Raw genomic sequence first — 15,943 nt, 5'->3', positions numbered from 1 at the left:
ATTTCCCCAAGCGGCTTAGCCTGAGGCGGGGGGGGAAGGGGTCGGCTGGGCCATCGAACGGAGCGGGGAGAGACGGGACCGTCCGGCGTCTTCTCCGCCTCCGCGCACTACGGGAGCTGTCAGGCCCCGGCTCAGTAGCAGGGCCGGCCCCGGGGCTCCCCAGGGGACAATTCCCTGCGGGGGGACAATTCCCAGCACAGCCCCCAGCCCCACGTGCAAAACCCCCCGTGGCGGAGCCCCAGCCCCGCTATAGCGGGAGAGCTCGGGAAGAGGTGCCCACGGGCAACCCCGGCTCTCTCCGTCGTTGCAAATCCCTCGGGACCCCCGGACCCCGACACCGACGGGGAGCCCGGGGGGATGCGGGCCCATCTCCGCCGGGGACAACGGGACAAGACCAAGCCCGGCGCGCCAGTGGTGTTACCCCGGGAAGGGCAGGGGCACCACGGCCACCTCCGCGGCCCCGCCCCCCGGCCCGGCGCTCCCCGCCCCCCGGCACACGGACTACTTTGTTGCCGCACGCCCGTGTGCCTCCGCCCCCAGCGGAGGAGGACCGGCCCGGCCGCGGCGGAGAAGGTAGACCCGCAAGATGCGCGAGCGCCGGTCGTGCTAAAAATAACTGCGGCGTGTTAGCAACAGCCTCCCCATTGGCTGGCCGGGCCCGGCGGCGCCTCCGGATTGGAGCGCTGCCTCAGCCAGTGAGCCTGGGGGGGTGTGCGCGGGAGGCGGTGCCGGCGCCGCGCGGGGGCCGCCGGGAGATGTAGTGGTCGGGGCGGCCGCGGCCTGTGCTGTGGCGGCTGTCTCCGTCCCGCACTGCGGGGCGTTCTCAGGCTCAGGGTTACGTGGTGCCCTAGGGGAGGACGGCCGTGGCGACGGACAGCCCTGGGGCCAGGGGCCAATGGTGGGCACCTGCACCCCCAGAGGCTGAGCTGCATCTGCCCGCTGGCAGGCTGAAGGCACTCGCTCCCACACACAGCTCCGCACGCTGTATTTTAAACCAGACCCATTACTAGTTCCAGGAAAATGAAGAAAATGCCTAAGGGCACCCCTAGAACGTGTATTTTACAGTCCAAGGTCATACCACCTTGCACGCACACCACTTGAAAAGGGCTGTCCACACGCAAGGCAGCATTTGGTCAGAGTAAAACTCCAAACTAGTGGAAGGGACACCAAGAACAGTGTTTCCAGGCTCTCCCAGCCATGTGTCCGGCATCTTCCTCAGTGCTGACACAAGCAGAGAGGGAGGGAGAACCGGTCTTGGCGACCCAAGCATTACTATGGTCCCTGTTGCAACAGGGGTTGCTGGCCTGGCAACCATCTCCCAAGTGCAAAAATGCAAAGTATTTCTCTTGTCCCCTTTCCACAATGGGCCTCAGCATCCTTCTGGGTTTGGTTTGTCCTCATTCACTGAGGAACCCTTTACCTTTGCCAGAGAAGAGTACTTCTTTTGAGGCCAGCCAATGCCACGCATTAAGAAATCTGTTAAAGCTCCTTCCCAGCTACAGCATTACAGCAGTCAGCTTTGCTCATTTTCCCACTGATTAAAGGAAAAAACACAACAACTTCTACGTGGTTTTGTTTTGTTTTTTTCTGCAGGAGAAGGGAGAAGAGAAGGGGAAGATTTATGAGAGCTATTATGAACAGTCTTATTTTTCATCACTCTTGCTTTAGAAGGAACCTAGTTACAAAAGAACACATCTTTTTTTTTCTATTATTCCTTTGCTTTGCTGAAAACAAAATCATGCTGTCAGCCAGAGACCAGGAAATTGAAATGACTGAGCTATTTTTAGCATCATTAAGGAAAAAAAAAAGGCAATTACATTTCTAAAATTCTATTACTGTTTTAATAATGTGTTACTAAGAGGGTGTCACACATTAGAACTCTTTAAAATACCTGTGCCTTGACCATGCTCCTTTAATTATGGCGTCGCCCTGGTACACATGCAGGCAGAGGAATTCTGTCACGGTATCTGCTCCTGCATTCCCAGCCATTTGGCTATTACGTCAAAGCAAAGCTAGAGCGTCACATGCGCACGGGGAGGGGAGATATTGCCAAGCTGCCAGACAGAGCCTGTTTGGCTGGGTTATTTAATGTCAAGGAAGGGCAGTCAGGTTATAATCGGGCGTAATTAACACTGCCGTACCCTGAATCCTCTGTACATTCAATTCACATGACAGCCTCAAGGAAATGAAAAATTCTTTCCTGCTGTTGGAAAAGGCGAACATCTCCAGCTGATGCCCGTAATGAGAAAATAACAGCTCCTGTGCAGACAAGGTTTCAGAAGCGAGATTTTGTCCACACAGCTCCTGCAGAGAAAGCTCACAGGTAGACTTCAGGCCTTCACCTACCTTTTTTTTTAGTTTGGTTTGGTTTTTTTAAAGAAAAGTAATGCTTGGGGCTCAAGGGCTTTGTCAAGGCAAGGTCTAGGTGATTCAAAGGACTGGAAGTGTGTTACGGAGCTATTTGCTGAGCTCAGCGGTAGCTGTGGCTGGCAGTTGGTCTGAAGGGGTGCGTAACAGGGAACACCTACATTTCAGAACGCACTTGTTAGTACTGGCAACAGAGGCCAATTACCTAATAGGCCAAGAGGTCCCATGTTCTCTCCTTCAATGTAAATATTTGAAATGAAGGGATTTTTTTTTACTTATTACACAACATCCTTTTGATTGAAAAAAAAAATAACCCTACCTAGAAAAGTAACAGCAAGAAGATACATTTAGCTTCATTAGGATTTGCAGACAGCAGCACCGCAGGACTTCAGCTGCCACACTGACGAAGTGGTCCCTCTTCCTCCCACCCTTCCCTGCAGTTGCCATGCAAGTGCTTCGCAGCTGGCAGCCAGGGAGCCTCTGAATCTGGCAGCTTAAGACTCCATTGTCTGATGAAGTCCTTCCAGAGCTTGGCCCGCACACAGCAGGATGTGTCTTGTCTCATATCCACCCTGAGGGGAAGCTCGGCCTTTTAGCATGTACTCTGGTCTCCAGTACTGCAAGGCAATCTCTTTCTCCTGGACAAGTACTTTAAAATCTATTTAGGTAAAAAAATATTGCACTTTTCTAGGTGCCCTGCCTGGGTATCATTTACTGGTGAACATAAACCATTACCAAGCAAGCAAGGCTGTTTTTCAGGGCTACTGAAATGTATCCATTACCATTGTCTGAATGAGCAGCTACAGGGCAAGGTCCCATCCATGCTCTGAAAGTACCAGAAAAGCAACGGTGCTGAACTGATCTGAGCACCAGCAGCACTTGGCATTCTCCCCAGAGCTGTCTGAGCAAACAAGGCAGAGGGGAAAAAGCCTGTCCCTCCCTCTCTCCACCTGCCCAGTGACTCAGAACAACTAGAAATGGCAGCTTAACTCTCAGAACGCAGACCGATATATCCAGCAGTCAGCGTGAGGGCATCAGGAGTGCCAAGAAAGTAAGTATGCTTAGCCGTTTTTGGGGATGGGGGAAGGGATGGGGAAACTTGTATCTCTATAGCAACCCCTGCCTGGCTGATCCTGCTAAATGATTAGGAACAAGGACTGCTGCAAAATTAGCTCTTCTAGGGGTCCCCGCAAAAGGGGACGATACTTCTGAGACAAAAAAATAATTCCTAACTTCATTTCTCTCTACCTTCACCAAAAAACTTTTGTCATCTGAAACTTCCAGGGAAGAAAAAAAACCACATTCCTAGTGTGATAACTTGGGTGGCCTGACTGAGGGCAAGTGATAAATTCTGGTTGAAGTGATAAAGTTCCAGGTACAAAAAATCTGCATGTCATGCCCTGCTTTTAAAGAAATACAGAATTTAACATGGCTGATAATGGCTCTGACATGGACTTCCCAGTCTGGAGCAAGAGTCAGTTGCTTATTCAGGTAGAACTACTTTGAGAGAGTGGGTTTGCTGTAACCAAAGAGCCAGATTTCTCTGAATCTCTTGGTAAATGGCATCCACATTAGTAAAAAATTAACAAGAAGCTGTGTAGGGGAACCATGGTGCAGGGAAGAAGACATACAGATACTCTCAGGACTGCAAAAAGCTTGGAAGAGAAACCTGACAGAATTAATAGCTGGGGGCAGGAGAGGGAGGAGTGGCTGAGAGAGCTGCAGGGCCAGTCATAGCTAAAGCCGGCTGCAGCAGAGAAAAATGGCTTTTAAGGGAAGGATGATCACAACTTATCTGCTTGTTTTCACTCTTACACGAAACACCTAAATAGTCAGAGCAGGAGAAGAGGTATTTAAGCCAGAGAGGAGTTAAAGGAATTGCTACTAGCCTCAGGGGAACAGCTGAAATCCTGGAAGAGGCACAGAACAAGCTCTGTACCCCAAGACCATGCAAAGACAACCCTGTTACTGTAGCACACACTCTGCTCAGACTAGGAGGACTTTAAAGACTACAGGGCACATGGAGCTATGACCCTAATTTAACCATCTGAGGAGTGTACGCACCCATAGGGAGCTCAGTTCCGCTTCTGCACAAAGGCGCCCATTTCCAGATCTCTGCTGAGCCAACAGACTGCTTTTAGCCTGTATTGGTATTTGACAAACAAGCAGCCTCTGGTTTCCAGCACGCACACGGCCAATAGCCCAGAACACAATAGTTGGTTTCCCATTACAGCAGGGAAGGCTTTAACTTATTCACAAGAACAGGAGAGTGAGTCAAATAGCTTAGTAGGTTTTAGAAAGGATTGGATGCTTGCATGGTGAAACAACATCCACAGCCGTATTAGCTAGGATAAGGGTTACAAGCTCAGCGATCCTCACGCTGCGGGACAAAATGATCAGTGGCCGGGATCACAGGCAGACAAAAGCGATAGCCGTTCCCTGAAGCTCCTTGCAGCAAGGTCACGTGGCCATAAGCAGACACTGTCAGAAACCAGATAACCCATTGTGCAGGGCTAGCTGGGCTAATCCTGCATGTCCCCAGAAAGCTCCAGAGAGGCTAGGCACAGAATGAACCAGAGAGAAATCTTTGTTGTACAAAAAATAAAAACCCAAACGAAAAGCTTTATTGGTATGCATCCTACAGAAATGGTTGCAAGAAGGGGCCTTGGATTAATCTGACAAAGAAAACATGGAACAGCTGTGCTCTCTCTAGGAAGGCACCAGCCATGAGCAGGTTCCTTACAAAACAGGGCAGCATGGAAATATACTGAAGGAATGGAGGAGGGGAGCAGACACATGGGATTGGTGCTCTGTTCTTCAACACTGATGCATGGGGCAATTTCAAATAGCCTAGTAAGAACAACCACAAAGTCTTTCTCCACACCTGAAACGACACTTGCTTTTTACCGAGCTAGTCTCTTCCACGCGTAAGTGCTTGCCCACCAGGCTTTGTATAGAAAGCTGAGGCAACTACTTGCAGAGCTTCTGCAAAGGCAAGAGACAGTAATCCTCATCTGCTCTAGCTTATCGTTGGTTCTGATCAGGTTTCAGTCGTCATTCAGCCTGTTACTTCTCCAGCCCCAAGTATATTACTGAATATGTACTGCTTTAGAAAAACATAATCAACCGGTTTTCAATAATAGTAAAGTCCAGCGATGTTCCAAGACCCTCTTGCCAACCTGGCAGGAGGTATAGCCATGTACAGATAGGATCACCTCTTCTTGAAGCCATATTTTTTCCTTTCATAGAAAAGATCTGTCTTGGAACTGCCCAGGTTGACGATCTTAGGGCAACCATCTCTCTGTAAGAAGAGAAGATGTAGGTTAGGAGATGGGCAAACACAGAACAATGTCATCATTTGCACAGTTCTAGTAGGTTCTCAGTTCCCACGCTCCTCGCCCTGTCCTCAACACATATTTCGAACACCTGGGCAGATAAACTGCCCTCCAGTGCTGGTTACCAGTAAGACAGTGGAACAGAGAAGAGTATGGATGCCTTTTCAGGATTACTCTAGGACTTTCTCTTCCTCAGGGCTGAGATGGAAAACAGCTCATATAACATCAGCAGTTTAATGAAAAGGATGCTCAGTGCCTCAAGACTAATTTCTTTCTAAATTAGGATACACAGGATTTATAGGGCCCAGAGGAATAACCTTTACCCTCCTTAGTCAAAAAGAATCTTGCTGCTTTAGATGTCACCAAGCCATTCTTGTGTATAGGAGCCCCTCTCAGCTGTGACAGCAGAACTGAATCTCAGATTTCCTGGATCAATTACTGCAGAGGCTGTATGGTCATCTTGGAAGAGGACAGATAACTTTTAGTACCTGAATTCCAGCAGATTGTGAGAAAAAATGCCACAAGAAAAGCAAGGGGAGTGGAGGAGACCCACCTCAGAGGTGTGGTTGAGAAAACAAATCAGAGATGCACCTCTTGGTGTACTATGGACCATTTGTCCATGGGCCACCTGAGCCCAGCATCTGCATAATTCTTAAAAGCAAAATGTTGTGGCTGGACACAGCAGCTGTGAGGGGCCCAGCAGGCAGAGGAACATGTATCCTTGGCTGATGCGTAAGCCTGAGCGCATTAGATTTAGAAAGCCTCTGGGCAGATGTCAAATGCTATAGAATCTGCACCCAAGCTGTCCAGCTCCTGTGCCAGAGATATAATCCGCTGGGGAAGGTCTGCATGGTAGAAATAACAGGAGAGGTGATGAATAGAAATCATCCTTCCCCCATACACCTGCCACAACCCATTTCTAGCTACTGTCTCCTTATTTGATTTTGAACCTCAATAGTAGGACTCTTCCAAGCCTTGTCTCCCATGATCCAGGGAGTCTGTGACAATCTTGACAGCATTATTGCAGGGCTCTGTTCATTCTTCCACCTCCTCCTAAGGAGGCAGCACATGAGCATGCTCCTGTCCCCAAGAAAAGATTACTTTTTGCAACTCACAGGTGTACTGGATGACAAGGTGGGATTCTGGCCCTTACCCGCAGACCGAAGCGGTTCTTCACTCCTCCCTCCACCAGAACCAATGAATTGAGAGTAACCAGGCCCTTTGCCTGGTGCCCAGTAGCACTCCACCTCCTCCATTTTAGTATTTGTTTTCTTGCTTCACTATCTTTTTCAGTCTTCCTCTGAGAATGATGGAAGTGCTTGGACTGTAAAAGCTTCAGGTAGAGAGCTCTTTCCCTGTTTTCCTTATTCACATCAGCACCAGATACCATAATTGTGGCAGGCAGCAGCACACTTAATTTTTCCCCTTCTGGGCACCCTACACTTGTGCCAACACTTTTCAATCCTGCGACTCAATCGTGTCTGTTTCAGATCTGCAGCAATACCTAACATTTGAGTTTGCTGCTACAGATCAACTGTCTTCGCTCACAGCAACCTTCACCCAGGTGTCAAAATACCCCAGACCTGTAATTCTCCTCTAGCTCTGTTTTCCACAGTCCTCCCTTGAAGAGCAGCTGGCTATTTCACACCTGAACCCGACATGATAAGCTAAAGGTGAGCTTAGGTTATGAAAAACACTTGTTGGAAATCCATATGAATTGATAAAAATAAAACCAAGCCTATTTTACTCATGACTTATGAAGCCAGGTGTCTTTGTTCCAAAGGCAAGTGAAGAAAACTACTGGTTCTCACTGCATTTCTAAAGTAGGAGGCAGCACCACCATCCCAGCACTTATAGCCATATTTAGGTATGGAAAAAGATTATGTTCCTGTTAGATCTAATGACTAAATTCAAATGAAGACCTGCCCCTGTCCTGGATTTAGCTGAAGGCCTCTAGAGAATACATAGGCACTACAGAGAATTAAACCAGCAACTCAGTCAGCTGAGGACACTCCCGTAAATCAATCTGAACCATTCTCTCAGCAGATCTGTCATTAGGGTGTGTATGAAATGACATTTGCAAAGCACCAAAACCCAAGCAACCTTTAACAGACACTTTAACAGCTATCAGGCCCATATTTTGGGAATATTGGAACTGCAAACGTCATGTTCTTGCTCTTCCCTGAGGTCTTTCTAACACTTCATTGCAGTTCTTCATGTCCTGCACTCCTTGTGTTGAATTATTAACAAAAGCCTTAGAAGAGGTGAACAGCTGCCTCATTTCACATGTGCAGTGCCTATCTTTCAGCACAAGATTATAAAAAGATTATAGCAATGACTATAGACAAAAAAGACCATTACACCAAAAAGTGTTAGCAGAGAGATGTCTACAGTATAGACCATTCCAAAAAAGAATAAGAAAATACAAATTGTATGCCATTGAAATTATACAAGAGGCATTAAACTTGTAAAACACAATTACTAGTGCAGTCACTGGACACTTAAGACTAACTTCATGTTGCTATCCAAAGGAAAACAAAGGTTTTGATTCCAGTACCATATGTCCTCTTGGTCAGTGGATGATAATGGACTTGCAGTGAGAAGCTGCTTTTGCCACTGCCTGTGCAGTGTCTGGAATATTTCTGACCCTAGTGAAACCTAGGCTGGAGATGTAAGGTAACAACCTGAAGTGGTAACAAGCAGTGTGTGGAGGAAACAACTGTGAGTGTGCAAAATAATCAGAGATCCTTAGGGACAAAGAGAGTTACGATACCTCAAAATGCTACAATATCTCAAAATGCTTTGCAAACATGGGGAACTATCAACACGGGAAGAAAGGTATGAGGTACTGCAAATCGGTGCCAAGCATCCCATGTCCCAACGCTAACTTCAGCAGCTCTAAGCCCCTTAAAGGTAAGCATGGCTACTAAGTAAAACTGGGACGACGACGTACATCTTTTTCCTGGATGGTGCACTCCTTGCAGTAGTAGGCGTCGGACACTCCTGGGCCCCCGCAGATCACACAGCGCCCTTGGTACGAGCCGTAGTTACACTCGTCGCAGATGCGCACCAGGGTGCAGGGCCGCACGTAGGAGTCACAGATCACACACTTGCCATCACCTGCAAGCACAGCAGAGCCTTTGGTTACAGAACGTCCTTTGCTCCATCCCCACATCAAAGAGAAAAAGCTTCCTAGTGAAAGAACTTGCCTGTACACTCAAAGATAATACAAATGAACTGCAGAAATTTATCTTGCACAGGGCACAACCTTGGATTTGCACTAAGACTTGAGAGGAACAAGGGCCAGTAGCCTGCCACATTTGAGGCTTTTTAAAATTTATTCATACATTCACAATCAGAGAAGAAACCCAAAGTTACTTCTTTGTGATTAGCCAACACTTGCTTAGATCGTGCTACTACTTTTCCTGAATTTTTCACTTGCGAAAAAAACGCTGTACCGGCAGGACTACTATTCTTACGTACACAGAAGCAGCAGTGTAAACTATTCCCACAGTGCCACATCAACAAAAGTATGGAGTTATTGTCCTCAAAGAGATAAGAGACTGTACTCATGCTCCCTTTAATCCTTCATCCATGAGAAGGCCAAAGAAAGGGTAAACTGGCATAAACAGCCATTTCACAAAGTTACTCTTGCTCTCTCACAAGGAACTGAGTGAAATTCAAGTACTCAGATCATACAGGCAAGGAGCCATCACATGCCACTGCCAGTTTCTGCTGTGCTGGGTCTTATCCAAAACACTGACCTAGGGATGAAAGGCTTCATATCCTATTACCAGTTCCCAAGGTATCTAATCCTGACTCTCGCAAACAGCTCACCTAACCTGCTCTTAAATCTCCAGTGTGACAACCCTCAGCTATTACCAATGGGAATCTGTTTCACTGCCAGGTACTCTTGAAAATGATCTTTTGCTTCAGACCATCCTTCTCCCACTTTACTTATTTTCATACTATTTTTGAGTCACAAGCTACTGACCTTATTTCTTTTGTTCCCCTACAAGGATCTAATGACAGGTCTTTCTTCCCTTTTACAGCTGAACACTGGCATTTGATTCTGTGGAGTTTTTTTCCCTGCTCTAACTCTAGGGGTTCTCTCTCCATTTTTTCTTCTACAGACAGAAGGAAGAACCTTTCTCGAGGTATGATGAAGACATTTTTCCCCCATGCTTTGAAATGATTAGGCCGATATTTCTGCATTACAGATTACAAGGACCCATTCAAGTAGTCACCACAGCTTCAGCCGCTGGAAATGCTGGCAGTACGTACCCTAGAACTGCATTTGTGATTTGAGCTCATAACTTTTTAAGTATTCTTTGAGTTTCACTTGCAACATGCAGGCATTGTTCCCACCTCAAAGAATGACATCAAGTTCGTGGTTAAAGCAAAAACAGAATCCAACCTCTGGATCCAAACTGCATATTCTAACCACGACACCATGCTCTCAAGCAACTACATGTTGAAGCTATACTTACATTTTTCACAAAGTCTTCCAATTGCTGTTAAAAAAAAAAGAAAAAGAAGAAAAAAATTATTTGAGGCAGAAGCAGGAGAAAAATCTAAGTAACTCCAAAACTTGAATGTCAAATAATTATCTGCTGCAGTGATCAGGTAAACCACAGAAACAGTTTGAGCATAAATACAAACATATTTACAATAAGCAATATATATCCTCCTGGAGACATTTACCAAGATCAAAGTTTCAATGCACTGTGAACACACAATGACACCCATTGGCAGTACGAAAACCTACATTCACTATTCCATTTCAAACACAGCCAATGTGCCTGACTGAAGGAAATCCTGTACAGCAGTCTTGGCATAGCTTTTACACTGGTTTAAATGAGAGAAAAAAAAAATAGAACCAAGCGTTTACTTAAGGCAGCCAAAATAGCCTTCTTCACTTCAGAACATGAAAGTAGTTAAATGTATCTTAGCAGTTTTGTCACTTGTCTAGGAAACTCACAGCCATGGTGTTAGGAGCTTGGATAAATGCCATAAATATCAAGTTCCAAAGACCAGATGTCCACATTCACAAAGACTAAACAGTGATTCAGTTGAGGTTTGAGAGACAATGGATTTGTCAGATTAATTTTCAACACAGATAGATTAGGTTAGAAGGACTGCATGTTCTAAAAGGAGGTTTCCTCTGGACAGTGCAGCCGAATATTTTGTGTTTACAGATCTCGCAGAAAGCTGCTTCTTAAATGTGCTTCTCCAAGGAGCGACAAAAAACTTGGAAGGGATGCCTCAACTTCTAACCTTAAGAGTTCTTTAAGACTCAACTGGGCAAATTCTGACCGAGATGCGACATGGATAAATCTCCTTCCCTGTATTTCAGATATAGCCTGGAAGATAACTTATCTCGCAGCCAGAAGGATGCTCCAAATGCTGTGGACCCATAACGCACGGCAGGGCAGCGAAATAAAAGGAAAATAAAAGAAGGACGGAGGGAAGGAGCCCCCTCTCCCCTCCCCCACCGCTCAGGCCTAACAGCCGCGCGCGCCCCCAACGGCCGCTGACGGGCCCCACACGCGCGCGCGCGCCTCCCACTCGCCCCGCTGCGGGAAAAAGGGCCAGGGGACCCCTCCATCCCGTGCCCATGCCCCGGGACCCACCGACGCCCGCCTGCTTGCGGCAGAAGATGAGGTCCGGGTGGTGCTTGGCCATGGCGAGGCGACACCACCCCGGCGCTGCTACTGCTGCGGCCTCGCCAAGCGCTCACCGCCGCACCACCCCTGGGTCCTGGCCGGGGTGAGTCCCGCGTCTGAGAAAGCGCCGCCATCGAGCTGAAAAACGCGGAAGGGTTGCCTAGATAAATCCTTCCTCAGGGAGCTGCTCCGTCACCCGACTCTTCCCGCCCGAGGGAGCCCCGCATTGCAGCCCGGGACCCCCTCCTTTGTGACGGGTGTGCCCCTGCCAGGACCCGTGCGATCCCGCCCCCGCGCGCGCGCCGCAGCCGTAAAAGGGGCCGCGTGACGCCATCGCGGCGCGACTCCATCTTTGTCAGTGAACAAAATGGCGCCGTACTGCGTGCTGGCGGCTCGGCTTAGGGTGAGCGGCGGCGCCGGGCGGGAGGGGCACCGGGCGGGGCGGGCGGCGGGCGCCGCGGCAGAGACAAAGGTACTGCACGCCAGGCAGCCGGGAGTGTGGCCGCCCGCAGCCTCCGGGCTGGGCTGGGCCGTCCCCGTCTCCGCGTGTAGGTCAGCGTGTCCCCTGCGCGGCCCCGCGCCCTGTTTCTATGGCGATGGCGGGGAGGCTGCGGTGGCGGTGGCGCGGCCGCTGCCCGGGCCCTGGGGCAGGGCGTCTCCCGCCGCTGGGCCCGGCCGTCCGTCAAGGTGAGCGCAAGGTGACCGGAGTGGCGGGGACGCGGCCTTGGCGCCGCCGCCGCCTCCTCGCTCGCACAGACCCCGCGGCGCTGGGCCGGGACCGCGGTCAGAGCCCCGGGCCCAGCGGGGCGGAGAACCCGTGGGCGCGGGGCCTAGCGGTGAAATAAAAAGCCTTTTCCCGGGGGATGCGTTTTTCTTTCCTCATCTTCAATTGCTTCCCCTTATCAGTGTGGGGCAGCACAAGGTGACTTCTTGTTCGAGCGAGCTATGTTTTGGCTACTTGGCTTCAAAAATCCTATTTTTAATATGAACAGAGGCTTCCGGGTGACAAAGGTACCAGGATCTCTATATCAACGGGACCTAGGAAGGCTGGAAAAGCAGATGGGATAGGCACACAAACTGCTCTTATTTTCCAGGGTGGTAATAATGTGTCTCATAGGTCTTCTCTGTCATGACCTCTAAAACTCACATTTGCCTGTAATATGAACTTACCACAGAGATTCCCTTCCTTGAGAGATTGCTGTGTTTAATATGTAGTCAATAATGAAGTTTTCATAATTTTTTAGAACCTGGAAGGCAAATATCACGTGCAGTAATTTTTTTTTAGGGCTGCTAACAGGGGTATGGTTGCCCCCTTTAGTGTAGAGCACGTGATAAGGGCAGGCAGTGTAACTTCTCAGTTTGCCACTTGTGACCTTGGCCAGTGTGTTCTCTTTTCTTAGGGAGCCAAAGTAAGAGCTTGTTTGGCTCTTAGTATTCTGAAAGTACTTTGTGAATCTTAATTCTGTTTTTTTATTACTTCCTTACTTTAGAGGTAGGTATTTTAGGAAAGTATAGCTTTTTTTTTATTTAAGAAAAAGTCACAGAATAGCACCATTTCAAATATAGCTTGGTATATTTGTTCTTAATTGTTAAGTAGCTTCTAGTTTGTACTTTGAACAGAAATGACTACTCATAAAATGAAGGCAAGTCTTTTATTAGGGTAATTAATTGGTTCTCATTTTGTGGTGTGACACTGCATGAGAACGAGCAGTCATTTGCTAAAAATAATGTGGTATAATGTAAAACAAAGGCTGTGCTGGCACAGTCAGGATGAGGAATTTAGTATTCTGGGAAGTTGTCTTCTATTACCAGGCTCAGGATGCATGTTTTCTTCCCCCTCCCCCCGGTGAAGGACTAAATCTGTGATGGTAATCAGACATGCTTTTAGGTGATCTCTTTAGGAGGAAATATTTTTTTGCCCCTGTGTAGCTGTCTAGAGGTTAATGAATATGAGCATCATCTTGCCAATCACTGTGATAGTGCCAGCATTGGCCATGGCACATGTTATTAACATTGGTTTCTACCCACCTCCTGTCCTGGAACTGTTTTGGAACTGGAGCTGCATAGAAAGCTTCCCTCTGAGGGAAATAAATCGGAATTAGCCCGATTTGGTCTGAATGTCCTATTTAAAGCATAGTTCTAATAGCCTGAAAGGGTCAAGATCTTTCTCCTGCCTATCTGAGGTGATGCTTTTAGTAGCATTCCATTTTTCGAGCCACGTTGGCTGAGGATTGACTTAAAGAGAGGAGTGTAAAACTCTAAATTGCCTGAAGTATCAGCAGTTTATTGAAGGCATCGTAGGTAAGTACTGAAATTATGTATGAGTAGCTTTGTGTATGCTGGCAGAAATCAGTGTTGGCCTGGGCTAAACTGGTCTTCAGAACCATAATTTTGGTTGCTCTTTGGAGGTGGGTCTAGAAAATTAGACTGCATTTACAATTTGATTATACCACTCTGCTTTTCTTTTTAGGCTGAATCATGGTGAATGTTGGAAACTTGACCAGAGTTTGTAGATCAGGGAGGATGAGAAAAAATGGTATTTTGGGTTTCAGCTGGGATTTCTAGGACCTATTTCCCAGATAGGAGTGTACGTAGTGTGGTTACTACTCTTTTGAACATAAGCTTTTGCTTACTGGACTTGTCTGCCTTATCGGCCGCGAAAGTGCAAGTTAGTTTCTGAATTCAGACTGCTTTTGCATCTGGACCATTCACTGTATTGAGCTAAATGTGAGATAGCTAGGTTAAAATCTGTAAAGAGAAACGTTGGCTTCCTGACAGAGACTTCAAAAATAATGACCCATTTCATAGGCTGGCTTTCTTGTGTCTTTTAAGGAAGCTTTTCACCTGGTAAAATACCAGTAGACTTAGGAGCCCTGTAATGATTATTGCCATTTCTTTTACTGAAATCTGAACACGGACATTCATGCTGGGATGATGGATTCAATGCCAGGTAAGAGGAGATCACTTGGCAGCTGTTTGGTCAGCCTGGAAATTCCTGGATAAAAGGGAAAATGTATAGATTACTGGCTGCCTGCTTCCCTTGGCTGTTGGTTGCAAGGTGCTTCTCACTAAGTAAAAAAGCACCATGGAAGCCCCTCAATGCATTACTACATTGCCTCTCGCTCAGGGAAGAGGGAGGGAGAATGAAGCTGGGAACTGTTAGGCTTGTGACTTTTCCCTTATCTTGCAGTTCTGCCAAGATTTAAGTTCTGCCAAGCTCTATTTCTGAGGATGCAATGGATAAAAAAACAGGCAGAGAGAATAGACAAGTGTGATGAGTGATACACTGTGGATTCTTTCTGAGGAGAGATCAGACTTTTGAACCAGCCAGTGTATGCTGTTACTTGGTCGTGGTGGTGGAGCCTCAGGCTTGCTGGATGTCAACATGAGAACAACCATATTGAATCAAATTAACTCCCAACAGAGTAGAGATATGGGATTAGATTTACATCCCAGTAAAATGAAGATAACACTTTTTTAATAGGTGCCTTTTAAAAGTCTTATGTAGACAAAAGTGATTCTCTAGTCTTCTGAAACTGATTGACCTAGGTGATGATTTTCCCCTGGTCTTACTGGCCATTACAGAAACACACCTTTGGTTTTCCAGACTTCTCTTGCCAATTTCCATGTCCAGACAGAATCCCTCACCTTAAACACGCTCCCTTCCTGCTTCTGGTAGCCTGCAGTTATGGGCAAGCAGAAGTCCATTACTTTGTAGTGCTAATTCTGTGAGTACCAGCTGAGTATTTATTTAGTATTTGAATAAATACTACATTTCATCGTGCTATTTCGTGAAGTAAAAAGATACATAGACATGTATGTTCAACTGAAAGGATTTTATCTCAATTTTGTTTTCTTTGTACCTCTTTTTGGAGACCTTGCTTCAGATTCTTATTATAATCAACTTTGGTCCCAGGCAAGACTAAGATGCTATGAAGGCGCTGCCATTACTTTAATTTGCATATCTGTTCTTCTGTATGATAAAGTAAAAATAAATTACTGCATTAAACCAAAATACGTTTCCTGGTCTGGGCAAGAAGTTGTTTTCCCATGAACAGTGATTAAATCCCTCAGTGTTTTTTCCAACCACTTCAGCAGTTGGATATCTTGTGAGGTAAAGACATTTTCACAGCATTAATCGTGCTGGGTAAATGCTTAAGTTAGGGGGGAAAAAAGGCAGAACAAAGCAAACATAAAAGTTACATGGCTAGTAGGTAAAGTTCAGCTTTACCTAGTAGGTATGTTAAACAATGAAAAGCTGGGTGGTGTTTGATTTGGTTTGGTGTTGGGTTTTTTTTTTTCCTGGTGGAAGAACAAAGTGTCTCAAGTCTGACACCTGTGACAAGTTCTGGAAGCTCTAAGCTTAAAGTGCAGTACAGTGAAATTTGATGACTGGGTTTCCCTTGCACTCCTGGAGGAGCAGTGCCCTCTTTGTACCACTAGGTTCACATTCTTCAGATATTCTTTCATGAAAGTGGTGTGCAGCTGCTGTAGGTGTGTACTGCTCCTACCAAAAGCTGTGTGTGTAATGGCTTAGGATCGTTTGGTAAAAATGCACATGGCACCCTTACTGCT

The 15,943-nt window shown here is 46.9% G+C and overlaps 2 protein-coding genes across 4 annotated transcripts in view; one reads left to right on the top strand and one right to left on the bottom strand.

The window, feature by feature from the left end:
* Positions 1 to 3,398: 3,398 nt before the first annotated feature.
* The window catches only part of ACO2 (aconitase 2), a 30,677-nt gene continuing 18,132 nt past the window's right edge, over positions 3,399 to 15,943 (top strand). Inside the window, exon 1 of one of the 2 annotated variants that reach the window (XM_017827577.1) lies at positions 3,399 to 3,418. Coding sequence is in view for 1 of the 2 variants with exons in the window: in XM_017827576.1 (XP_017683065.1) it covers positions 11,736 to 11,771 (36 nt within the window). In the remaining variant the exon portion in view is untranslated. Of the gene's footprint in view, positions 3,419 to 11,659; positions 11,772 to 15,943 lie in introns of those variants that run through there. The other variant, XM_017827576.1, reaches the window with a different exon arrangement.
* PHF5A (PHD finger protein 5A) lies at positions 4,954 to 11,621 on the bottom strand. 2 transcript variants are annotated; one of them, XM_017827586.1, is made up of 4 exons: positions 11,336 to 11,621; positions 10,193 to 10,216; positions 8,656 to 8,822; positions 4,954 to 5,668 (listed from the first exon to the last, which is right to left on the bottom strand). In XM_017827586.1, the coding sequence occupies exons 1-4, from the start codon at positions 11,385 to 11,387 to the stop codon at positions 5,579 to 5,581; spliced, it is 333 nt and encodes a 110-aa protein (XP_017683075.1). In that variant the 5' UTR covers positions 11,388 to 11,621; the 3' UTR covers positions 4,954 to 5,578. The 2 variants fall into 2 exon arrangements, with proteins under 2 accessions (XP_017683075.1, XP_017683074.1); XM_017827585.1 differs by lacking the exon at positions 11,336 to 11,621 and adding an exon at positions 10,471 to 10,620.

This window comes from Lepidothrix coronata, unplaced genomic scaffold (genome assembly GCF_001604755.1).
Source record: "Lepidothrix coronata isolate B3197 unplaced genomic scaffold, Lepidothrix_coronata-1.0 Scaffold141, whole genome shotgun sequence".
Classification (NCBI taxonomy): domain Eukaryota; kingdom Metazoa; phylum Chordata; class Aves; order Passeriformes; family Pipridae; genus Lepidothrix; species Lepidothrix coronata.
Note: the sequence above shows the minus strand (reverse complement) of the source record. Positions and strands in the feature narration are given on the sequence as shown.